At 42.5% G+C, this 26,083-nt stretch overlaps 1 protein-coding gene across 1 annotated transcript; it reads left to right on the top strand.

The window, feature by feature from the left end:
- Window positions 1-4,412: 4,412 nt before the first annotated feature.
- ACTR10 (actin related protein 10) lies at window positions 4,413-24,817 on the top strand. The gene is made up of 13 exons (XM_040333757.1): window positions 4,413-4,539; window positions 7,015-7,087; window positions 7,753-7,835; window positions 9,459-9,567; window positions 11,032-11,139; window positions 13,411-13,478; window positions 16,604-16,683; window positions 17,812-17,847; window positions 18,195-18,274; window positions 18,377-18,450; window positions 20,868-20,949; window positions 22,655-22,856; window positions 23,835-24,817. The coding sequence occupies exons 1-13, from the start codon at window positions 4,463-4,465 to the stop codon at window positions 24,014-24,016; spliced, it is 1,254 nt and encodes a 417-aa protein (XP_040189691.1). The 5' UTR covers window positions 4,413-4,462; the 3' UTR covers window positions 24,017-24,817.
- The last annotated feature ends 1,266 nt before the right edge of the window (window positions 24,818-26,083 follow it).

Here is a 26,083-nt window from a genome sequence, read left to right as displayed (position 1 = left end):
TGTGCCTCTAGCTTCACTTTCGGTTTTAAAGGTACATACATGAAGTTCCGGGTGAGAGGTGAGTCGGGAAGACTCACAGAACAAAAACAAACAAATCCAGGGCAGTGTTTTGTTTTTAAAATTAATCTGATTGGTTCTGAGGAGTTTTAGACACACAGTAATGACAGTTTAGACCACCGTGAAAATCTCCCACTCCCAGTACCATGATTATAAGGAAACAGGCAACCAGGAAGTGTGGAGATCACAGCAGAATTACAGCTACTTCAAAGCAAAAACGAACAATGAGGACATGAAACCAGTACTGCAGTAAGGTAAAGGAAGCTATTTAGCTAAAAAAAAAAATCCTTTAGTGACCCTTTAATGTTGTCATGTCTATCTAACAATGTATACTTATGCTCCATCACACGGCTGCGTCCGTGATTCTATATCTTTTTCAATGTGTTATTCATATTGTAATCGTTTGAATTTTCAATAAAAATCATTACAACAAAAATAGTCGTAAGTAGAAATTGAATAGTCACGAAAATTCTCAGACGACAGGAAAAAAAAATTACTATCATGTGTTGTATTGTATTTTCCGACGACTGACTAAGCAAAAATCGTACGATCTGGCATCGCACAAGAACATTTTTCGTGCTTGTCCGATCTAATAATATCGGATGAATTGTCGTGATCGGCTCTCGAAAGCTCTGTACTATCGATCCGCTTATCGTGTGATTCTTCCTCGGACGACAGTTTTCGTACGATATTCGTGTATACGGGCCATTAAGGTCTACTTTAATAGCCCAAACTCTAGATAGACTGACCTGATGTATGAGATATGATGAGGGACCAACAGGTCCATACCGACATGTAGAGACGAATGGCAAAAAAAAAAATCACAATAATTGACTGGAGTCCTCACTTTGATTTATTTAGAGGTGAATACAGAAATGTGTTATCAAACTCACTTCAAGAAATGACCACCAACCACACCTTGTAGTAATGGTAGCCACTGGTGAAACCGACAACCCAGTCTGGGACTGTTGCTAACTGTTCAAGATGGCTGCCATCATTTTTCTGAGGTAATGGTTGCCATAGGTGAGACTGACAGCTCACTCTAGGATTGTTATTGACTAAAGATGTCGTCCTCTCTGGGTAATAGTGACCACAGGTGAAACTGACAGCTTTGTTGACAGTTAAACATGGCTGCCGTGCTCTCCCTGAGGTAATAGTGACCACTGACCACAGGTGAAAACTGACAGTTTCTCTGGGATTTTGCTGCTGACTATAAGGTTGCTACTGTCCTCTCTCTCTCTCTGAGGAGTATATCAGGACAAGAAAATCTACCATGCTTTGTGTTTAGATCCCTGCATCCTAAGGCTGCATTCACACCTGATCGTAGCGTTTTGTCGCTTTTTTTACCGCGACAAAACGCAGCGTTTTTTACCGCGATTTGCCGCGACAAAACGCTGCGTTTTTTTACCGCGATTTTGTACAGGTCTAGGGTCACCAATGTAAAACGCCCAAATACGCTTAATTCGAGCGACAAAAAAGGGTCCAGAACTTGTTTGGGCTTCAGGCGTTCGGCGTCAGGCGTTTTGTAGTGGAGATGTGAACCATCTCCATAGAGAAAAATGTATTTTTTTCCCCTCTAGCGTTTTGGGGCATCGCGCTTCAGGCGACAAAACGCTTAGGTGTGAATGCAGCCTTAGGGCCCTTTCACATGTGCGGACCGTATGTCCGCATTTTCATCCATCCGTTTGCGGATGAAAACGGGACATACATTGATCCCTATGTGATTGCGGGTGTCAGCGGATGAACATCCGCTGACACCCGTAATCACCTGCCTCCGCAAAGCTCCGATTTTGCGGACGGAAGAAAATCCTCGGATCGGATGAACACGGACATACGGTCCGTGTTCATCCGATCCCCCCATAGGGGAGAGCGGAGAAAAGACAGAGCGGTCCCTGCACAGTGTGCGGGGACCGCCCTGTCAGCCGACGGAGGATCCCCGCTGAGCTGACGGACACACGGAGGCGGATCATTAATGATCCGCCCCGTGTGAAAGGGCCCTTACTCTTCGGTCCGACGCAAATTCCAACTCGCTTTTAGCTATATACATGTGCAGTTCTTTTCATTCCAAAATGTTCTTTATTCGGAGATTCGGATATATCTGAATTTCCAAATTGCAATAGTAAAGAATTTAAATGAATCTGAAATAATGAAGCAAAATTTCGTCCAAAATTCAAATTGAAAGCAAAATCTAATTTGAAAACAAAAATAGAATAGAAAATAATAGAATATGGCCACCTTCCAAATTTGGAAACTCGAAAAGAATAGAGTAAAATAGAATACTTCTGAAATTCAAATAATAGAAAAGAATAGAATAGAAAAAACAATAGAATAGAATATAACCATCTTCTGAAATTCAAATAGAAAATAAAAGAATAGAAAAAAACTGAAAATAGAATAGAAAATATACAGTATAACCGTCCTCAGGGCCCACTAATGCTGGTCATACACTATACGACAGTTCGTTCGTTTTTCGAACAGTTAATGGGCACACAATCCATAATCGTTGGGATGTTTTTGAGCCGAAAAAAACGAAGGACAAGTTTGGAATTTTTCTGCCGAACGAACGATAAATCGGAAGGTTAATGTGTTTCCCGTCCGAACTTTCTGCACTAGGTATATGTAAAAAAAAAAGAACCAATTTTTTATTTATTAATGTCCACTGAACGATTTATCGATCATTACATGATGGCAATATCGTTTTGCTCACGGCCGAACATTCGTTTTTCGAAAGTTGGGACGATTTTTCGTAGAGTGTATGGCTAGCATAACAGACCAGGTTTGCAAGATAACTGAAATCCATCACATGTGATATCATTTGCTGCTCAGTGATTGCAGTGTTCTAGTCTGCATCTCCCCAAGGTAATACATAAAACCTGGCCTGTTAGTGGGCCCTGTGGACAGGGTTGATCACCACTGATTTAGTAGATCCAGGTGAATCAAATCCCATATCAGCTTTCTATTGTTGTCTGGATCCTCTGTGCAGCCTTTAACTACTTCCCGCCTGGTCAATATATGATTGACTTCCGGGAAGTGGTTGTGAAATCCTGACTGGACGTCTATTGACGTCCTGCAGGATTTCATGCTGGCACGCGCCCGTGGGGGCACGCAGCACGGCAATCAGTGATGCGGGGTGTCAGTCTGACACCCTGCATCTCCGATCTCGGTAAAGAGCCTCCGGCGGAGGCTCTTTACCATGTGATCAGCCGTGTCCAATCACGGCTGATCACGATTAAACAGGAAGAGCCGTTAATGGCTCTTCCTCACTCGCGTCTGACAGACGCGAGTAGAGGAGAGCCGATCGGCGGCTCTCCTGACAGGGGGGGTTCGCACTGATTGTTTATCAGCACAGCCCCCCCTCGGATGCTCACACTGGACCACCAGGGAAGGGGCAGGAATAAATAAAAATAAATGAGAAAGATGGCAATCAGTGCCCACAAATGGGCACTGACTGGCAACATGGGCACAAGTGATGCCCACCAATGCCATCAGTGCCACCCCTCAGTGTCCATCCATGACCAGTGCCCACCTATCAGTGCCAATCAGTGCCACCCATAAGTACCCATCAGTGTCGCCTATGAGTGCCCATTAGTGCCGCCTATGAGTGCCCATCAGTGCCGCCCATCAGTGCCACCTCACCGGTGCCCATCAGTGCCCGTAATTGAAGAAGAAAACTTACTTACTCACAAAAAAAATAACAGAAAAAAATAAAAACTTTATTTTTTTCAACATTTTCAGTCTTTTTTTAGTTGTTGCGCAAAAAATAAAAATCGCAAGAGGTGATCAAATACCACAAAAAGAAAGCTCTATTTGTGGGAACAAAATGATAAAAAAATTGTTTGGGTACAGTGTAGCATGACCGCGCAATTGCCATTCAAAGTGCAACAGCGCTGAAAGCTGAAAATTGGCTTGGGCAGGAAGGTGCGTAAGTGCCTGGTATGGAAGTAGTTAATCACTTTCTGCCTGGGTGACAATGTTGTCACTAAAACAGGAAATGAGGGGCTCTTCTTGGCAATTAAATCTGACATATGTCCCTGCCCTATCCAAAAATAAAAGAGAGTTTTGGTTGGAGCTGGGCTTTCACTGTAAGCAGATAACGCAACAATTGATAATTCAATTATAAACTACAAGTTCCAGGGTGCTTTGCTGCCTGGAAGGCGACTTTATACAACGCCTGTATAGACATTTTACCTAAACCTAACAAAGCAACCGCTCTGATACTCTTCGTTACTTGGAAATCTCTGTCTATAAATTAACATTTAATTTGAACGCTTTTCAATGCAGAAGAGAGAAATATTTCCGGCCAGGCACTACGGAGGACAGCCCGTGTTAAGGACCTTTGTGTGTCTCCGGATCCTCCCCAGTTAGTGCGCAGACGCAGTCGGTCGGGACCGGAGAGGAGGAGAAGATGCCGCTGTACGAGGGGTTGGGGAGTGGGGGAGAGAAGACTGCGGTGGTCATAGATCTGGGAGAGGCATTTACTAAGTGAGTGTCCGGAGTCATGTGCTGAGACTGGAATTGGGGTTCAGGGGAGACATGGGGGCCTGTCATTACAGTGTATTGGACCTGTCAGTGCAGGGTACATGGGGGTCTGCCAGCCCGGATGGGGCTGTATGGGATCTGTCATTAGGTTGCACGGGATCTGTCGTTTGGAAACCTGGTGTCTGTCATTGGTGTACATGGGATCTGTCAGATGGGGATACATAGGATCTGTTGTTGAGGTGCATGGAGTCTGCTAGCTGAGGATGCATGGAATCTGTGATTGGCAATATGGGGTTTGCCAGCTGGGCATATACATGGGGATGTATCGTTGGGGTGCATGGGTTCTGTCATTGGCCATATGGGGTCTGCCAGCTGGGCATATGCATGGGATCTATTGTTGGGGTGCATGGAATCTGTCATTGGCAATATGGGGTTTGCCAGCTAGGCATCTACATGGGATCTATCGTTGGGGTGCATGGAATCTGTCGTTGGCAATATGGGGTTTGCCAGCTGGGCATATACTTGGAGATGTATCGTTGGGGTGCATGGGTTCTGTCATTGGCCATATGGGGGTCTGCCAGCTGGGCATATACATGGGATCTATTGTTGGGGTGCATGGAATCTGTCATTGGCAATATGGGGTTTGCCAGCTGGGCATATACATGGAGATGTATCGTTGGGGTGCATGGGTTCTGTCATTGGCCATATGGGGTCTGCCAGCTGGGCATATACATGGGATCTATTTTTGGGGTGCATGGAATCTGTCATTGGCAATATGGGGTTTGCCAGCTAGGCATCTACATGGGATCTATCGTTGGGGTGCATGGAATCTGTCATTGGCAATATGGGGTTTGCCAGCTGGGTATGTATATATATATATATATATATATATATATATATATATATATATATATATATTCACTCATTGGGGTGCATGGGTTCTATCATTGGGGATTATGGGGTCTGCCAGCTCAGGTTATATAGGATCTATCATTTGGGTATATGGAATATATTATTACAGTTTAGAGGGCCTGCCAGTGGGAACATATATGAAATCTTTCATTGGTATACCTGTTTCTTTTCATTGGGGATACATGGGATCTGTCATTGGGGTGCATGGAGCCTGCCAGCTGGGGGGGACATGGAAACTGTCATCGGAGGGCATGGGATGCTTCATTGGGGTGCCTGTTGGCTGGGGATATATGGGGTCTGTCATTTGCATTCATGTGTTTTTTTTTGGGGGGGGGGGTGCATGGTGCCTGTTGGATGGGGATACATGGGATCTATCATTGGATTTATCCGAGTGTATAGGGTCTGACAATGGGGGATATACTGCACAACCTCTTTTATTGGCTTACCTGGAGCCTGTCATCAGGGATACCTGGGATCTGTCATTGGGGTTAATGAGATTTGTTGTTGGGGTGCATGGAGTCTGCCAGCTGAGGATGCATGGAATCTGTCATTGGTAATATGGGGTCTGCCAGCTGGGCATACATGGGATCTATGTGCTCTGCCAGCTGAGGTTATATAGGATCTGTCATTGGGGTACATGGACTATATCATTAGAGTGTATAGGCCCTGCCAGTGGGGAATATATGAAATCTTTCATTGGTATAGCTGTAGCTTATCATTGGGAATACATGGGATCTGTCATAGGGGTGCATGGAGACTGCCAGCTGGGGAGACAAGGAAACTGTCATTGTGGTGCTTGTTAGCTGGGCATACATGACATCTGTCATTGGGGCACATGGGAGCTGTTGGGGATCCTGGGGTCTGTCATTGGCATTCATGGGATTTTTTTTTATTGGGGTGCTTGGTGCCTGTTGCATGGGGATACATGGAATCTATCATTGGGGTACATGGGATATATCATTGGTGTATATGGCCTGACGATGGGGGATATACCGGATGGCATACCTGGAGCCTGTCATCAGGGATACATGGGATCTGTCATAGCTGGGCAGGTCTATAGGGGCCACTTCATACATATATATTTTCATTTTGTTAATGGTGGACATGCGTGCACTAATTTAATTGTTTTATTCTATTTTCTGTGAAATTTTTAAAGCTGCCTGGCAATCATGTTGAAGAAACTGAGTGTGGAGAATGGAATAGTGTTCCATCAGATTGGGATTTAACCGTTTTTTTGTTTTTGTTTTTTGTAAGCCTGTAAGGTCAATCAACCAGCAAACTCTGATTAGATTTAACAATGGAAGGTTGACTTCAATTAATCACTTTTAATTGTATCATATTAAATCTTATACTACATTTCGGGCAAGATCAACAACATGTACTTGGCTTTAGAAAGAAAACAAATGCAGCCACTGCATCCAAGCACTGATAAGCTGCAATATATTACACTTTTGTTTTTGGGTTTAGATATATTTTAGCAGAAAAAATGTGTTCGGTTCACTATAAGTGATTAAATTTAGGATTTCATGAATTATTTATTTTTTTTTTTTTAATTTTTTCTTTTAGATGTGGATTTGCAGGTGAAACAGGACCAAGATGCATTATTCGAAGCGAAATTCGAAAACCTGGCCTTGCAAAGGTAGGATTTTGGTTACTATGCACAGCTGCACCAGATTTTGCACTCTTGAATTTTAGTTAATCAAGCCCATAGGCTTCCTTCAGAGTTATATGTAGCTTAAAGCTGATCTGCCATGGGAAAAAAATATTAAAAGCCAGCAGCTACAAATACTGCAGCTGCTGACTTTTAATATTAGGACACTTACCTGTCCTGGAGTCCAGCGCCGTCCGCAGCAGAGCACGAGCGATCGCTCGTCTCTCTGCTGCTCCCCCCGCCATCCACGCTGAGGGAACCAGGAAGTGAAGCGCTGCGGCTTCACTGCCCGGTTCCCTACGGCGCATGCGCGAGTCGCGCCCGCCGATTGGCTCCCGCTGTGTGCTGGGAGCCGAGTGTTCCCAGCACACAACGGGGGGGGGGGGGGTGACGGGATGTGACGGAATGCTGGGCCGGAAGTGGGTGCAAATACCTGTCTTTAGATATCTGCACCCCCCTCCCCCCTGAAAGGTGTCAAATGTGACACCGGAGGGGGGGAGGGTTCCGATCAGCGGGACTCCACTTTAGGGTGGAGAACCGCTTTAAATGCCAGTTTTTCAAAAACAAAAACAAAGTCAGCAATGGCTTACAGCTTCCCTTTTTATTACAAGATGTTTGTGTGCTAAAGTTGAAATGTCCCCAATTTATTACAGCCAATCAAAGTTGTCCAGTACAATATCAACACAGAAGAACTCTATTCATATCTCATAGAATTTATTCACATGCTGTATTTCAGGTAAGTCTTTCTTGGGCTTTTTGTTTCTGGCCATACAAGTCATCTGGTTTTATGTATGTACAACCCGGATGTGAATATGTGACCTCATCACTGAGAAAGGCAACATCACAATGCAATGGTCGGCGTCTGGTTTAGACTTTCATTATGCTTTTAAAGCAGTATTCAACCCAAAAGCATACTTTTATTTTATTGCGGCTTAACTTTTAGATATAATTGCGTTTTTTGTTTTCCTTTTCCAACTTTCTTTTTTTTTTTTTTTTCATCTGGTTATCCAGCCAGTATGTCTGTTTTTTTTTCAAAAGAGCAAGCTCTCCAGCAGAACGCGTTAGTTACAGAGATGAGACAAATATGTTACCACTGACAGGGATGCATACAATGATCAGTTTTTTTTATAAATGTATGTCCCCAAAGGGGGGGGGGGGACGGACTGTTTGCTGTAACTGCTTATAAAGTGTAAGCTAAAGTTTCCCTTTCATTTGTTAGTGTATTTATATCTGCTAGTTCATCTAACACTCCACTCCCCCCAGACTGAAAGTGCTTCTGTTAAATTTTGCCCCCTGTGCTCCTTCATCCAGAGTGGGGACACTCTAATACAGGAGGTGTTACTAGTCAGATCACCAGGTGAAACAGAGGGGGGAGGGGGCTACAAAAAGGAAACTAATGCAGCCACTACATCTAATGATTGGTAAGCTGCAATATATTTATTTTCTTTCTTTTCTTTCTTTTCTTATTTTTTTCTTTTTTTTTTTTCTTTCTTTGCCCCTGAGCAAGCAGGCGTGTTCAGACACTGAGCCGCTAATTTTCTCTTTTTTCCCTACCCCCCCCCATTGGCTGCGATTGGCTGTAGCCTATGGGTCCAGCTGCTTTCTCAGCCAATGAGAGAGATGCTCTCATGCACATTGCTGGATCATGAGGGATCTCATGTAAGTATTAGGACAGGCTGGGGGGAACCTGCACATAGAAGGGTTTTACCTTCATGCATGAAGGTAAATGACCTTCAACTTTTTTTTATTTATTTAATTTTTTTTGTACTGTGCCGAGCAGCTGGCCTCCTGCGTTTTGAACCCGTAAGGTCGATTTACTCAGCATGAGCGCCAAAAATCCTTTGCTTGTGTTCTGATGTGAGAGAATAATTGGTGCCAAATGAAAATTAGTCTGGAGAATTTAATGGAGGATGCCACTGCTGAAAATCTTTGTACCTTGGTTGTCATTAATGCCTTTTGGCCTTCTTTTTTCCCTTTGGAGTTTCTAAATGCATTAAGCAGTTTGAGGTTTGTTTTATGTCGGTGAGAATGTTTAAAGCAGACTGTTAGCATGCAAGCCAGACATCAAGCATTTTTGTAGGTAGGTCAGCGGTGGTGGCTTCCATCGTTTTCTCATAGATTTCCTTTTTTTTTTTAAATGTAAACCTTTTTTTTTTTTTTTTTTTTTTTTAATGAAATGGTAGTATCTGGTTGGATACGTAGGTCAGATGAATGTATAGCAATGTAATGGAAACATCAGGCAGAGCAAAAGGTGAATGTTTCCAGTTGTAACAGTGCTATGTAGCCAAACTATTGTGTTCTTTGTGTTTTCTGTTGGTCTCTTTACTTGCACTTAACCTTCTTCGGTTTTACTTTGCAGGCACCTTCTGGTGAATCCCCGGGACCGCCGCGTTGTGATCATAGAATCCGTACTTTCTCCCTCTCGTTTTAGAGAAACTCTCACCCGGGTTCTCTTCAAGTACTTTGAGGTACTGAATTTACACTGCAGGGAACACAAAATGTGTATAAATAAATAAATACATAAAAAAGAATGGCCATAAAGATGATCAGCACAACCTCTATTGAACTTAAGCCTTAAAACATAACTTGCAAAAAAGATCTAATGGACACTCTTACGCCTCTAAGTGAACTAAAGTGCAAAAATATATAAACTGCAGCTCAATCTAAGTGTAAATAAATGCACAAAGTGGAGTGAAAAAAAGGGGGTTGATGAGCGCAACAGTTTAAAATATATCAATAAATCAAGTGCAGAAAAGCGCTAAATGATGCAAAGTCCAATATGTGCAATGATGAAGCAAGGTATGGTATACAGATCAAATAAATCTTCGTGATAAATGTCCGGTATGTGCAATAATGGTAAAAACAATGTGATGGTGAAATCTTTGTGTTAAATGAACACCCAATTTTCTTATGAGTCTTTTATACAAGGTTCTTCAAATTTCTGTGCTCACAGAGCGCTTACCTCCTTGCTGATAGTGTGTGCGAATAGAGAAAATTACTGCTGGAAGGGCAGCGATTAGGCAGACTTTAGAGGCAAGACGGGAACAACAAGATTAGAAAAAATATTTGTATTTTATTACAATAAATACAATTGATATAAAAAAACATATAGGATATATGATAGAGTAGAAAATATCCTCTGTGCATCGTCTATGCGTTTTGCCTTTGGGCTTCCTCAGGGAGAATTTTTAGCAGTAGAACATTAAATATTTAATTTATCAAAATGATCGTCAGCCTTCCAATGCACCACAGATCGCTTATGATCGCAGATACAACAGCAGTCGCTGAATGGTTTACACGTAATTCCAAAAGGGATTTGGAGTGCCAAACAGAAGGGGGAAGGGTTTCATCTATGTGAGATCATGGTTGCATCATGTCCTTATCAGGGGTGATTGAGACGTCGATGTCATCTCTGAGGTTTCTATAACCAAAATTCGCTGGCCACCTTGCATTGGACGGTCTATACTGATAGACTTTGGCTACTCCTATATGGATGAAATTTCTATTGTGGTCCTGCCCCGGTTCTCTACGGCTTTCTGGTTACTGAAGGGCCACAATAGAAATTTCATCCATATAAAGTAGCCAAAGTCTATCAGTATAGACCGTCCAATGCAAGGTGGCCAGCGAATTTTGGTTATAGAAACCTCAGATGACATCGACGAGGAGGGCTGGAGCTCTCAGGCAGCTGCAGGAGAGGTTCAAGGGCCACATGAAATGGCCTGGAGGGCCGGATTCGGCCCACTGGCCTTGTGTTTGACACTTGTGTCCTAGAGGAAAATGGTTACAGTAGATGTTTATCTGCTCTGCTGCACCCCAGTTCCGTTTATGGCAGGATTCTGTGTACCATGTGCTGTAATGGGGGCCAAGCATTCACATTATAGAGGATTGTAGGGTGGGTCAGGTAAACCGGTTCTATGTTTTTGTCTTCACAGGTTCCCTCTGTCCTATTTGCTCCGGGTCACCTGATGTCTCTTCTGACACTTGGCATCAACTCTGCCATGGTGCTGGATTGTGGATATGCAGAAAGCCTTGTCCTTCCTGTATCCTTTTCTGTTATATAAAAATTAGTTGGGGATAAGCGGAAGTTTGTTCCTTCAGTTTTATATATGCAAAATAATATACATATAGAGTGCTTGTAGTCTATAGGCAACTCCTGGCTATTTATTTTTTAGTTTTGGATTGTGTGTGTGTGTGTGTGTGGGTGGGGGGGATGAATTGAAGCTGTGTGATTGTGTGTGCTTTGTGTTTTTTTACTTGTGTAAATAAACACTCAAGTGAAATGTTTCCTCACTTCCCATTTTGTCATTGAGACAGGAAGGCCCCTTTCACACTGGGGCGGGAGGTGCGGTGGCGGTATAGCACCGCTAAAAATAGCGGCACTATACCGTTGGAATTGCCACGGGATTCAGTCACTAGCGGTGTGGTATTAACCCCCGCTAGCGGCCGATAGAGTGTTAATACCGCCCACAATGCGCCTCTGCAGAGGTGCATTGCGGGCGGTATTACCGCAGTTTTAAATGGAAAGCAGCGGTACACATACTGCTCCAAAGATGCTGCTTGCAGGAGATTTTTTTCTCTCCTGCCAGCGCATCGCCTCAGTGTGAAAGCCCTCTGGCTTTCACATTGAGAAGGCTGGGCAGGGTTTTTTTCAGGTGGTTTTTAGTTGCTATTTTTAGCGCTGTACCGCCTGAAAAACTCCTCCAGTGTGAAAGGGGTCTAAGTGATGGGAAATCAAATTGCGGACAGCAGCAAAAACTGGTTTTGAACCTTTTCGGTTTCAGACAGAATTTACAATTAAAGTTTTGTTTGGTGTTCAGGATCAGCTTCTTCTGTCTACTTTCATTGGAAATTACACAGGGGTTATTCCCCTAAAATGTATATTGTCGGAGCGTTTCCCCCACATCCTGTTTGAAAGATTAACGGAACATCAAGTGATGGAAAATCTCTCTAATGGTACCCCAGATAGCAGGAACAAAGATTGTCTCTGGACAGCCACACTCTGAACAAATGGTAGCCTTTATTAAAAGGACAGCACTACAAGTCACAGCAAAAATGAAAATAAAACCTGGCTGTTGATGCGTTTCGGACTGAAACTAGTGCTTAGTCATAGCATAGCATACATACCTGACAGGGGTTCCAATTTTCCCCTCTTTACCCAAATTAAAAAATGTGGCTTGAGATGCATATTAAAGGATAATGCACTTCAATCATTTCCCACCTGCGCTATAGCCGAAAGACCGCTACATCGCAATCTTACTTTGCTGGGAGGGCGTTGTATGATGTCCTTCCGTGATCCTCTGGACTCGGCCGCTCACAGGTCAGGGTGAAGTGACAATTTTAGTGGCTCTTGCCCAATGACAGCTGATCACGTAGTAAACAGAAGCCGATTATCGGCATTCCTTTCCACTCGCTGACGGCATGAGGGGAGAAGAGAGCCAGGCATGTGTTAAAGGGACATCTACACTGATAATCTGTGGCTCCTAATCTGTGTCACCTATCAGTGCCTCTTTATCAGTGCCACCTCATTGGTGCCTATTATTAGTAAAGGAGAAAAATTACCAGTTTGCTAAATTTTATAAAAAATTATGACAAATGTTTTTGGTTTTCGTTTTGTTTAGCAAAAGATAAACCAAGTGGTGATTTAAATAACACCAAAAGAAAGCTCTATCTGTCTCAAAAAGATGATAAAACTTTCATATGGGTACAGTGCTGCATGACTGTGCTATTGTCATTCAAAGTGTGACAGCGCTGAAAGCTGAATTTTTTTTTTTTTGTTTTTTTGTTTCCTGGGCAGGAAGGGGATACAAGTGCCCAGTAGGTAAGTGGTTAAAATAAAGTGCATTTCCCCTTTTTTTTTTTTTTTTTTTTTAATTTATTTTTCCTTCTTTCCCTCTCCCTCCAAAGATGCATACTTATATTGAGTTGACAACTGCAGTTCCCCTTTTTTACATCCAGAAGTGCAAATCTTCAATGTTCTGGCTGCTCCGGCACATTTGTGCCCCATAGGCTTCTATGGAACCATCCTTGATCATCTCAAGGACACAGCCCCATAGTAGCTTATGAGGCACTAATGCACAGGCACAGCCAGGGTGGTAAAGAGTTGCTGGGCACTGCTAAACAAACGCAGAACTGCGGATGTTGGATCCTGATAAGTTTAATCATAAAGCATCTGTGGAGGGGTAAAATGGATTGGGTTAGGCCAGGGATAGGGGACAGAAAGAATAAATGCGGTTTGTTTAAAGTGCACTTATCCTTTTAAATCTGTTGTATATCTTATTATTTATTATCATTACTTTCTTAACATGTAAAAGGTATATGAAGGTATTCCAATTCTCAGTTGCTGGGGAGCGCTTCCTCTGGGTGGAAAAGCCATTCACAAGTATGTGTTCCGTCATTGTGGGTGTTATTAAATATGGAGGGTTTAATAATTCCTTTTAAGCTCTATTTTCTGTAACTTGATAAATCTATTTTACTCTTATTGTGTTGACATAAAGGTCAAATGATATAGCTTTATTATATTAAGCAAGCAGATTTTGTCTGAATGTCATTAATACATTTTACAAAAAATGTTGATAGCAATAGGAACGTAAGTTTGCGTCTTATGAAAAGTCACCTATATGCTGTATACATATGTGACTGGATATTGTCTCCTCACAAAAGTCAAACCTTTCTGATAAGTTATTATAAATCTTTTATTTAAGGGCAGATACATGGGTAGTAAAGAGACCATAATACAGGGGTGCCCAACCCATGGCCACAGAGCCCTCTGAGGCCTGCGACCCCAAACTAGGGAAGAGCATGCCCATGCTGTGGAATGGTGGGTTGGCAAGCCCAGGTCACGCCCGACCCGCCATCCCTGAGCATTAGAGTGCATGGAGTCAGTGGAGGGAGCAGGAGGCACATAAGCTGATTTTTCCACTGTAGTACCAGCTCCTTTCCCAGGCGGGGTAATTCTAAGTGCGCCTGGAGAGTGATGTCGGGAGAAGCTGGAAGAGCAAAATAGTCAGTATATTAAAAATCGCATACACTGAACTTTTGCAATGGGCATATTGGCACTTTTAAAAAAGAGTTATTTGGCTGCTTTCACACTGATCCACAGGTGCAGCACAGTGCACCTACGGCTTTTATGGGGGTTAGCAGCTCTGAGCCATAGACTTTTTAATTGTATCCTGCGAGTTTGGTGCGCTTTCTAATAGCACACCAAAACTCCTTTACTTCCTTATAGGGGGATCAGGCCAATAAGGGCTTGTTTACATTTTTTGTTTGGGGGGGCAATTCTTTGTTGCCGCAGACTGGTTAGCAAATCGCCTACGCGATCATCACGCTCTTCAAAAGGTTGGGCACTCCTGCCTTAATCAAGTCTAATATAAACAATATTTGTGTGTTATACTCACAACTTGAAATAGCTTGTTGGCACTTTTTAAAACATCACATGTATACCTAGGTCAGAAATTTTCTTTTAGGCCAAGCCCCCCCCCTGACCTCATTGTCTGGTCTTGCATCCTTTCCCCAACGTTGACTAGTCCTAACTTCCTTTCATGGCTGAGGAGTGATCATCCTTTATTGGGCGATACGTTTCGTGGGGGAACAATCTTTCCTCTCTCTCAAATTCTCTTGCGTTGCCATAACCCCTGATAGCCTGGCTTGGGCACACGCAATTACAACATTACCTTAAACAGTTCACCTCCTCGGACCTACTAATGAGGGATGCCACAGAGTTTGAGTCACTGCTCTCTCGGTCCACCAGGCCTGATCACCCACTCTCCTAGATGTACCAGATTTTGCTGCAGGGATCTAATCCAAACTCCCTTTCATTTCTTTCCAAGTGGGAACAGAACTTGAATATACCAGTGGATGGAATGGGATAAATTACTAGCATTATCATACAAACTGTCGATTTCCTCTAACGCCCAAGAACGCAACTACCGGATTCTCCGCCGGTTCTATCATTGCCCAGTGACTCTTCTTAAAATTGATCCCTCCATTTCTGATAAGTGCTGCCATTGATTGCGGGCCCCTGGCACCATGCTTCATATTTGGGGGAACCTGCCCACGTATTGTCCACTTTTGGGACAAAATACAGCAGTTGTATAATACCCTGGTGGCAGACATTTCCTTAATCAACATCAAATTACAGTACAATCCATGCTGCCAGGCTCCTACAAACAAATCAAAAAAAGTTTGACAGCAGCTTGGTCTGTTATTGGCAGAAGCTGGCGCCAGCCTGAGCCACAATCACTCGATGCCTGGGCTTGTGAAGTGAATATAATTGCATATATGGAAAATATCCTTGCTTGTAAGCAGGATCAATCTCGGGCCCACAGCCTTACCTGGTCTGTTTGGAACCATTATCGTTGCTCTTCCAGTTTTGCCTCCATCACTAAGAGTGAAAATGCCTCTGGGATCTGGACATGTGGGATAGGGGGTTCGAAAAACCCTTCTAATTTGTACCTCCATATGCTTATGAGAACTCTCTACAAGTTAATTTAGGGAACCCTGCTATTGTCCACCTGGTTCAAATCCCCAGTGTGAATATATTTAAGCCTCGCATTATGGAATGGTCCTCTCCCCTTCTTTTTTTTTTTTTTTTTTTTTTTTAACCTATGTTGTCAGTTGCTTAATTGTATACTTTTCACATGCGTTGCTATGTCTCTGTTAACTTTACATGAACCTACTTCGTTCTCTATGGTCAATCGTGTACGACAGGGGTGTTGAACTCTATTTCATTGTGGGCCGCATCCGTATTATGATTGCCCTCAAAAGGGCCGGTTGTATCTGTAAGATTAGATGTCCAGAGCATCCCGTCCCCATGTAATTAGATGTCAAGATCCACCCCACCATCCGAAGTGGAGTCCCCCACTCTCCCTTACATCACAGTGCACCCCGTTTTCCTTATGCTGCTGCTGGGAAGAAGCGAGATGCATTGCTTGATAGCAGAAAGTAAGGGTCTGGAGGAGGACCAGAGGAGGGCTGGAGCTCTTCTGCAGCTGCAGGAGAGGTGCGAGGGCCACATGAAATGGCCTGGAGGGCTGGATTTGGCCCGCAGGCCTTGTGTTTGACACCTGTGATGTACGATGTTCTTTTTGTACTTAAACTTAATAAAACAAGATTAAATATAAAACATGACATGTAACTTATTAATTGCTAGATCTGTGCCTGTATCAGATGGGATGATGTTTTGGTCTAGTCATTATTTAGACCTTGAGGGACAGGGAGGAAGGAGTAGGAATTGCATTCTGATTTTTTATATATATATATATATATATATATATATATATATATATATATATATATATATATATAATTTTGTTTTATTGGTTAACATCTTTTTATGGTGTCGGGGCAGAGTTGTATGTCATTTTGCCCAAGCTAATTTCATATCTATACAGTTAATGTTCATGGATCAAGGCAGTGATATTCATGATGTTTATTGCCTCCTGTTCCCATGATTTAAGTGTATCTAAAGCCACGGCTTTTTTTTTTTTCTTGCTTTTTTTTGAACAGAGAGCTGGAAGCACAGCTGTTGGAGCAATGCACAGCCGACACAGGGACAGCCAAGGATCAGAGCCTCCCTTCTGTAATGAGTAAGACCATTTTAATTTCATAGCATAAGTCAGAAATTGCATCCTGGCGCCTAGGTTCCTGCCCATGTGCTACCCCCCCCCCCCCCCCCCTTTTCACTATGTATCCTGGGCTCTGCTTGCCCATCTGAGCACCCAGAACAGCGGGTTCTTGTTGCTGACCTGGAAGTGATGTGGCAGTTTCCCTGCCCACCTAGGCCAAGAGAGAATGTAATGCATTACATTCAGTTGAGCACAGGGAGACATGCAGGGTCCTTTAGACCCAGCATTTCTCATTAAAGAGAACCTGTCACCAAAAAAATCATCACATAGAGTTCTTTTTGTCCCCTAAGCGATGAAAAAAAGTTTCCAATTGTAAAAAAAAAGTTACACCCAAGCACATAAAATACCCCCCTCTACATATACTTGTGTAGAAACACAAATACGTTGGGGCGCATTCGTCTGAAAATGTTGATTGCGATACACGTTGCCTATTGCCGCGCACGCTGGCATGAGAAAAATAATGGAAAACAGATGACCTAAAAGGGATACCTGTTAACCTAGTGCAACCTCGCCATTTATATTTTATAAAAAAAAAAATGGGTAATTGTGTTTTTGCGCCCCCTAAAATTACCTTTTTTTTTTAAATGTGAGGTGTGTGGGTTATTTTTTTTTTTTTTTTTTTTTTTTTTTTTTAAAATTAAGGGTTTTACTAGACCTTTGCGGTAATATTGTGTGACATGAAACATTTGAAATACCCATATTTATTCTCTAGGGCATCTACTTTCATAAAATATATTTTGAGAGTTTTATGTAATCTGCAGGCCTGAAATAATTTTTTTTTGTGCAAGGAATGCAAAAACGGATCTGGCAGTGAAAAGGGTTAACGGATAAGTTCACCTTCGGGAACATGTTGCATGTTCTTCCTATATGCTTTGTTGGTTTAAAAAAGAAGGCTCCTGACTTTTTTTTTTTTTTTTTTTAGCTGCCTCCTAGATTTAAAACAAATTTGTCAAGCCCTGGCATAAGTCAACCTGAAAATGTTTTTTGTTTTTATTGACATATTGTTTATATATAATTATACGTAATATAGTGTGTGTGTGTGTGTGTGTGTGTGTATATATAACATCCTTATGTTTTTTATGTTTCCAGGCAGTGTACAAGAAGAAATAGTGGAAGACATTAAAGGTATTCTGTTGCTATATGCCCTGAAATGGGATTTTCTTGGGGTCCTTTCACACGGGGCGGATCACATTCACCAGCTTGTTCTTGAAAAAAAAAAAAATATATATACATTTTTTTTTTTTCCTCTTGCCTTCTACACCACACTTCCTTGTTCACTAGTTTGAACAGATGTAAAAACAAGGTTTTGCTTTTAGCTCCGTCAGAATACGGCTTCAGCTTTGTGATTGCTGGTCGGTAAATAAAAGCAGTACCTTGCAGATATAAATGAAAGATACTAACATCCCTTGGTTGCATTAGCCTTGTTGAATGTTTTTCTTTAATTTTATAAGTTGTTTTTTTTTTTTTTGCAGTGCGTGTTTGCTTTGTAAGCGACCTGCAGAGAGGGCTCAAAATCCAGGCTGCCAAGTTTAACATTGATGGCAGCTCAGAGGTAGGAAATCTCTGCCTGTGTGTCTCTAAATCTGTGTGCTTTTTATTCATGATGAATTGTTTGTGTCTGTGTGTTTCTGATTGCTTGTTTGGCTGTTTTCAGCGCCCTGCTCCACCTCCCGATGTGGACTACCCATTAGATGGACAAAAGATTTTACACGTCAAGGGTGCAATCAGGTTTGTGTGTTTTTTTTTTTTTTTATTTATTATTGTAGTTTCTCCATTTGTGTATAAAGAGTCATAGAAAACAGACATTGGAGATATACATCGTCAATAGAAACTCCAACATATGTCAACTGCTAACCAAGACAACGATCCCAGAGCTAGGAATTCAATAGGACAATCCGATACCACGATTGAGGCATGTATAGTACTGCTCACCCATATTTCAGGGGCGCAAACATCAAAAGATTGGCAGTAAAACAAAAAAGGCACTCATGGTGGGGTCATGTGTGCTGGCAAGGTGGAAGACCTTGAGCGATCAAGAGGGTTCCACCTATCTAGTAATCTGAAATTGGGAGAAACAGGGAGGTAAGACAAAGCTAAGGGAGGGCAAACAGGACCAGGGAAGTGACGCAAAAGAAACGAGAATGACCGACAAGGAGAAAAGGGGGGGCAGAAATGACAGCCGATCATCCCTTTCCCTGGGTAGAGCGAGGCATGCAGAAGTTCACTGGACGGGGGAGAGCTTGTTGAGGTAGGCATCGGTGTACACAAAATAATTCCACGGCCTCCAAGTTTCCGTAATCGGGATTTGTTTACCAAAGCTGACTCTCTGCTCAAGCATTAAAACCTCAATAATCGCATACAATTAAATTTTGTAAATCTATTTTGCACAAAGAAAAAAAAATGCTTAGTTCACTACCTGCTTCCGACACTTCTGGTAAGTGATGGTGATATCGCTGCACCTTACCGCCCCCCCTTAAAGTTAAGCCACCATGTTATGTTTATACCATCCTCATTGTTGGATAACGGCTCACACGGGAGGGGCCGAGAACTCCCGCTGATGTCGGCCAGAGAAGAGGGAGACGAAGAGTCACGTGAGTGCTGGGAGGCGCTGTAAAATCAGATGGGATTTTTTTTTTTTAAACAGACCCTAGGATACATGTTATCTAACAATGGGGATGGTATAAACATTACATTGTTTTGTAGCAGCGGGGAAAGGAGCAGAGCTGCACTAGTGAGAGCTGACGGGCAGAGAGGAGGAGGAGGAGGACAGAGACACAGGAGAGGTGCAGATAGCAGTGGATGACGGAGGCACATAAACTGATCAGTTTACTAGCAGCCATGATAAACCGTGGTCAGGGGGAGGGCAGAACCAGGCAGGATCAGCCAGATATTTCAGGTTATACAGGGGGCCAATCTATACAGCACAAGCACTGGGCTGTCTAACTTGCTTTAAAGGAACAGGATCCTCTTTGATTTTATTGATTTTTTTTTAATGACTTTGTAGGTGATTTTACTTTTTTGGGGAGGGAGGATGCTTTTAATAGAGCAGTGATCACTAAATTGTAGACCACAGTCCTGTCTGGACCACAAGCCATGCCAGTTAGCAGCTGGATATCCACTTCCACCCCCATCCCACTGTCCTCACAGCAGGGTGTGGGAGGTGTTGCAGATCTGGGTAGAGAGGGGAAGTCTTTTCAAATAACAAGCGGGCAATAACCCTCTACTATATCTACAGCACCTCCTGCCCCATTCCCTGCTGTGGGGAAGACTGCGACAGACAGGCAGGAGAGGATAAGTGACTCTACCCTGCTGTTAAGGTAGGATTGTGCAGGGTAGGGGACCATGACTGCAAGTGGGGGATTGTGAGGGGGGCTGTAATTGCTATGGGGAACTGTGATTTAAGGGGGGGGGGTCTGTCACGCAAGGGCTTGTTCACACCAGATCGCTCTGGGTGTGCATTCTGTTACAGGTGTCAATATATTCTATATTCCCAACACCCCCCTGCCCCCCCAAACGGATTGCAAACGCAGTACATTTGTCTGCAGTACCATGTGATCTGGTGCGATGTATTTTTGAAAAGTAGTGCATGCGCGACTTTTGAAAATTGCACTGCATTGCACAGGAACGTGGGACTGTGAACACGCTGATATAAAGGGAGTGGACTGTGATGGAGGGAGAGCTGAGGACACTGATTTCAAGAAGGGGCTTCAATGTGAATGGCGGACGCTGAGGACCCTGATTAAATGAGGAGCTATGATGTGGAAGGAGGGCCGAGAACAGTAATTTAAATAGGGGGATTGTGATGTGAAGGGGGGATGAGAACACTGACGTAGAGGGGAGACTGTGGTGTAAAGGGTTCTGTGATATGAGGGTAGGCTAAAAGACACATCAGTACAGGGGGGGGAGAGAGACTGTGATGTGTTATATAGTAAACATGAGATTAGGACCTCTGCCAGAAGAAAATTTTGGCTGACTGAACCTCTATATGAATTTTAATTCAAGATCCCTGCAATCAAATGAACCTTACATTTGACCCAGGTCAATTTATTTTCCTGTCAAAGTTCTAGATGGCAGTAAATGCCCTACATCAAATTCTTTGTTTCTATGAGTCCAAAAGTGTGTGAACTCTGCTGTTACCCTTTTAGGGATTCTGTTGTGGAGCTGCTTTTCGAGCAGGACAATGAAGAGAAGTCTGTTGCCACATTGATCCTAGACTCACTTGTGCAGGTAACAGCTGAAAAATGTATTTGTTAATATAAAGTTTGTCTTAATTTCAGTGGTGTGGCCGTTATGAGGATCTGAATGAAATGCTCCCACAGTTAAGCAAAACTGTAGAACTTTTTTAATAATACTTAAAGGACAACTCTACAAGAGTAGCTTTTAATGGAAAATATGAAAGTAAGACTTCGGCAGGTCATACACGGAGTGAATTTCTTTCCTGTAGGAAAGAAATTTGCTCATTTTCCTCCAACAACACAGACAGTGTTGACAAGGGAATCCCTCCTCCTGATCCTTTGTATAAGACAGTGATTATTGATGGTGGCTATACTAGCCACTAGTGATAATCTCATGCCAAATCTGGCAGGCTGATTGAACTTCGTTGATCGATTGATCAACTTGGTACATTCAGCCTCGCCCATACGTGATTCGATTTAAACAGCTTGGACAGCTTTGGAGTAAACCTGTCATGTTAAAAGCCCTGCCAATTTCCCTCTACAAGAGTGTGTTATGCTTACTCATTGGCTCCATTTTATCTCTTGAATTTCTGAACTTCAAAAAATATGAAGATGAGGAAAATGAGAGAAAAAAATATGAAATTTGCATATGTGATGCAGGTGAGGATCTCAGAGTATTAAAGCCAGAGGGTCAGCGTGATAGCCAAGCAGTTAGTATTTTCATGAAGAGAGGTCAGCAATGGCTTAAATGTCATGACGGCCAGTGTTGCTTAAGAACTGCTTCTCTTCTCATAAGAGTCTGGGAATGTAAATCCACTTGAAACAGTTCAGTGAATGCTGAATGAACTCTTAAGCATCTAGAACTGACGTCAAACTGGCATTTACGGTTTTCCAATGGACCCTCATTGACATAGGCCCTTACTTCTGTTGTACGCCTTAGCCAACGTCCAACTAAACTAACTTTTAAATTTGGCAGAGGTGGACATAGTGCAACGGGCGTGGCGCTCTGGTCCAGTCGAGTTTGATTGCATACTTTTCCTGCCTGATCTCTACCTCACCATGCAGTGGGCGGTGAATCCCCCTGCTCCATCTCATTAGGGAATTTGGAGCACGCTCTACATGGGGCCATCCCTTTCATATTTTGGTGTCCTTCCAACTTCACTCCCCAGATCAGTTACTGGCCCTTTTCAGTTTTTTGGGAGCCAAACACATTGAAGTAACTAATTGGTTGGTGTTTCCTGAAGAGGGCCCTTATTACCCAACCCTGACAAGTCTACCACAGTGCAGAGGTTCATCAGAAAAGTAGGAATAAAGAGTGGCATTACCTTTTAGGTATTATAACTTTTATATATGACTGCTTGGTGGAGCTCCACATACACTATATTCTATGGCCGAGGCATACATCTATGAGTATTAGTACTGATATATTGATGTTAATCGTTTAATTGGTTCCAAGTAACGTTCAGCAACGTTTTCTACTCATCAGAAGTAAGTGGCGTGAGCCACTAGAATAGGTTTCAATTCAATCAACAATAAGGAGGAGCCTACCTATATGTTTCTTTTTTCAAAAGATGAACAACCCTTGTTGGGTCACCTGAGATATACTGTAACTGGGATTTGTGAGACATTAAGTTCAGTAACATCTTCCTTGTTTGCTGTTTTTTATGATTAGACATCTGTGACATTGCATTGAGAATTTTTTAAACTCTGTTGGATCCCCCTTTATTTACCTCTGATGTCTGTTTCTTCTCTGTCAGTGTCCAATAGACACCAGGAAACAACTTGCAGAAAACATTGTGGTCATGGGTGGCACGGCCATGCTGCCAGGATTTCTTCATCGGTTAATGGCGGAGATTCGTTACTTGGTGGAAAAACCAAAATATAAGGAAATTCTTGCATCGAAGACTTTCAAAATTCACACTCCTCCTGCAAAGCCAAACTGTGTTTCCTGGCTTGGAGGTAATGCAGACTGAGTATTGTGTGAACGCCATTATTTTTTTATAATACAAAATATATATATACTTCTTTTTTTTTTTTTTTTTACATTTTGTGGTTTTAGAGAATTAGAACCTCTACCAGGTTTTTATTGCTGCTGTTCATGCCTGGTGTCCACACTGGGGAGCTTCACTCCTCTATTTGTTCTGGTGACCACTGTCTTTAGTACAGAAAGTGATCAATTGTCACAAGAGGTGAGGGAAATTCTTCCAAAAGGGTCAACTGTTCTGGTGACGGTTGTCTAAGAGGAGATAACCTCTATTACCTCTTGATGTGTCAAAACATACCAACGTTCTTAAAAAAAAAAAAAAAAAAAAAAAATTGAAATGGCTTATACACCAAAAACGGTGGTGGGCATGTTGCTTCATTTACAGCAGCAAACAGTGCAGGAGAGTTAAGTGACCCTTTTCCATTCATTTTAAAGTGGAACTATATTTGCCTTCTCGCCGTCATCTTCTCCCTGGATAGCACAATATGACGTAATACCTGTATGTGTGCAGGAGTCAGTCATCCCAACACATAGGGACTGTGCCGGCGATGTAAGGTGAGCTGCACAGCTCCGTTTCCATGCCGCAGAAGACTGTGAGGCAAGCAGGTAGCTGTATTTAATCGCAATTTATCTCCTCTGCTAATAGTTTGTCTGTTTTCAGGCTGTTGTAAGATGCCTTCAGTTCCACTTTAAGAAGAAGTGTCATTTTATTCCTAACAATACATTGATCTGACTGTGGAAGAGCATCAGCCATTATGTATGTTGATGCACCTTTTCTGGCGAGGGATTAAGGAGCACTCCCATTTTCAAACCTGCACTTGGGTTCATTGAGCCAAGCAAATGTTTCTGGTGTTTAATAAAATGCAGTGTGTATGATGGCAGACTATAAGAAAAGGATCTATGTCACATCAGAAAGCTATTTTGATACATTCTTTTTTGTTTTTTCCACATAGGAGCAATATTTGGGGCTTTACAAGATATCCTCGGCAGTCGTTCTGTATCTAAAGAATATTATAACCAGACTGGCCGTATACCCGACTGGTGCTGTTTAAACAACCCTCCTCTTGAAATGATGTTTGATGTTGGAAAGTCGGCACCCCCCTTAATGAAAAGAGCCTTTTCCACCGAGAAGTGATGTTGCTACCCTGGAAACTATTGTTTTTAAAGCTTGCCTGGTCAAAGACTTTATATACACATGCATACTAAGAAAAAATACTATTTATTCTACCCCTCACAGCTAGGGAGATTGTGGTTTTATATAATGTATTCTGCCTAGTCACACAATGGGGATCCTTCATTTTGTTGAGTTGCAGTAAAGAGTTACCTGACTGCATATAAAATATTAGGATAACATTGGAGCTTTCTTTGGTTACTGTAGAGGCAATTCACCCCTCCAGCTTTACATCCCTGAAATTATAATGGACGTCTCTGAATGTTCTCTTGTGCTGTGTTCACCACAAATCATACATTGTAACGTATACAAAGTACACCTTAAAGTGGTTCTTAAACTTTAAGTTTTTTTTTTTTACCTTTTTAATGCATTATGTTAAACCCCCTTCTACGCCAGATCTCACCCCCCAACCCTTCTTATACTTGCTTGAGCCCATTCTCGATCCAGTGCTGCGCATGAGAGCAGTCCTCTTTCCCTCCTCACTGGCCAGATTGATAGCAGTGTGAGCCATTGGCTCCTGCTGCTGTCAAAGTCTGTGACCGGGAAGCAGGGCTGAGCCACGCTGTCGATGGATGCAGAAAGGGCAGCTGGGGATTTACCCTGCATGAGTGCCCCCTTAGAAAGTGGCTTTTTATGGTGGGCACTTACTGAAGAGGAGGAGCCAGGACCGCCTGATGAGGGACCTCAGAAGATGCTGCTGTGCAAAACTGATGAACAGAGCAGGTAGGTATGACATGTTTCTTACTTTAATAATAAAAAAAAAAATAAGAAGCTTTACAATCACTTTAATGAAAGCAAGTGTATATATAAAATAAACTACCGTATTTGTTGCGGTATAACGTGTTCCCGCAAAGTTGCCCCCGAAATTCCTGTAAAAAAAAATGTTATATGATTTTTATTACTTACAGTTTTGGTGTCTTCCCAGTGTCCATCGTCCGGTCCGGCGTCTGTCTGCGGCCTCGATGGTGTCCTCCCGCGCGCCTCAAGTCGAGTCCCCGCTTCCCGCGCTCAGTTCGAACGCCTTCACCGACATATACCGAGTGCAGTACACTCGTGTAAATTCGGCTCGGCTCGCGCTCACGCTCTGTGGCGTTTATGCGTGAGCGAAGCCGAGCCTACCCGAGTGTACTGCACTCGGTATATGTCGGCGCAGGATTTCAAACTGAGCGCAGGAAGCGGCTATCGGCGTATATCGCGCACCCACGATTTTCCCCTTATTTTAAGGGGAAAATAGTGCGCGATATACGCCGATAAATACGGTATATATAGTATGCAAGTGATCTACACAGCAAAACAACTTCAGGTTTTTATTCACCCATAAATATCTGTTCACTCCAATAATGTCCATGAATTGTGACAAAAAAATTAAACTTGAGCCACAAAAAAAATCCGATATTCACACAACTGTGTGCTTCACACAAAATGTGTGGCTTGTGTGTCCCACAACCCCTAGAGATCTCCATAGTGAAAAAAATCCCCATCACTATTGATGCTTTGAGCAGCACCTGCTATGCAAGCATTCTCTGCCAAAATAAACTTGAGTAGTGTGAAATGTTGAATATCTGTATCACAGACTTTTATTACTCCTTTCAAGTAGAAGACTAATTTATCAACAAAAGTATTTTTCTGGGACCAAATTTGTTTCAAATACAACCTGAATATTTCACGAACAGACACACAAACTGGCAGCAATAGGAATAACTTAAAAAGGGCATCTTATACAAACAATGTGCCATTTGTTCTTTTGACTTTGTATTTGCATAGATGGCTTATGGTTTAAATCTTGCCTAGCTAGAAAAGACCGGTGTGCTTGCAAGTGAACCCTGCCTTTTGGGGATGAATGCACTATATGTTTGTATTTATTCTGGTTTAATTCCAGTTACTACAGTTGTCTTTGCACTGTTTTTTCCTGTATAACTTTTTAAAATAAATGCTAGCGAGTCCTGGACATTAACCGGTCAATATTGCATCATAGAATGTGTTTGTTTTGTGGATGCTTCTGAAATTACATGTATCAAAACCATTACAGTC

The sequence above is a fragment of the Rana temporaria genome, chromosome 13 (genome assembly GCF_905171775.1).
Source record: "Rana temporaria chromosome 13, aRanTem1.1, whole genome shotgun sequence".
In the NCBI taxonomy this organism is placed as follows: domain Eukaryota; kingdom Metazoa; phylum Chordata; class Amphibia; order Anura; family Ranidae; genus Rana; species Rana temporaria.
This window is presented reverse-complemented; position numbering and strand designations above follow the sequence as displayed.

Excerpts from the sequence above, each read along its gene's own strand:
- ACTR10 (XM_040333757.1), top strand. The coding sequence starts at position 4,463 with ATGCCGCTGTACGAGGGGTTGGGGAGTGGGGGAGAGAAGACTGCGGTG. Across the intron at positions 11,140-13,410 it reads CAGAAAGCCTTGTCCTTCCT|GTATATGAAGGTATTCCAAT; the intron begins GTATCCTTTTCT and ends AACATGTAAAAG. Across the intron at positions 20,950-22,654 it reads TCCTAGACTCACTTGTGCAG|TGTCCAATAGACACCAGGAA; the intron begins GTAACAGCTGAA and ends CTTCTCTGTCAG.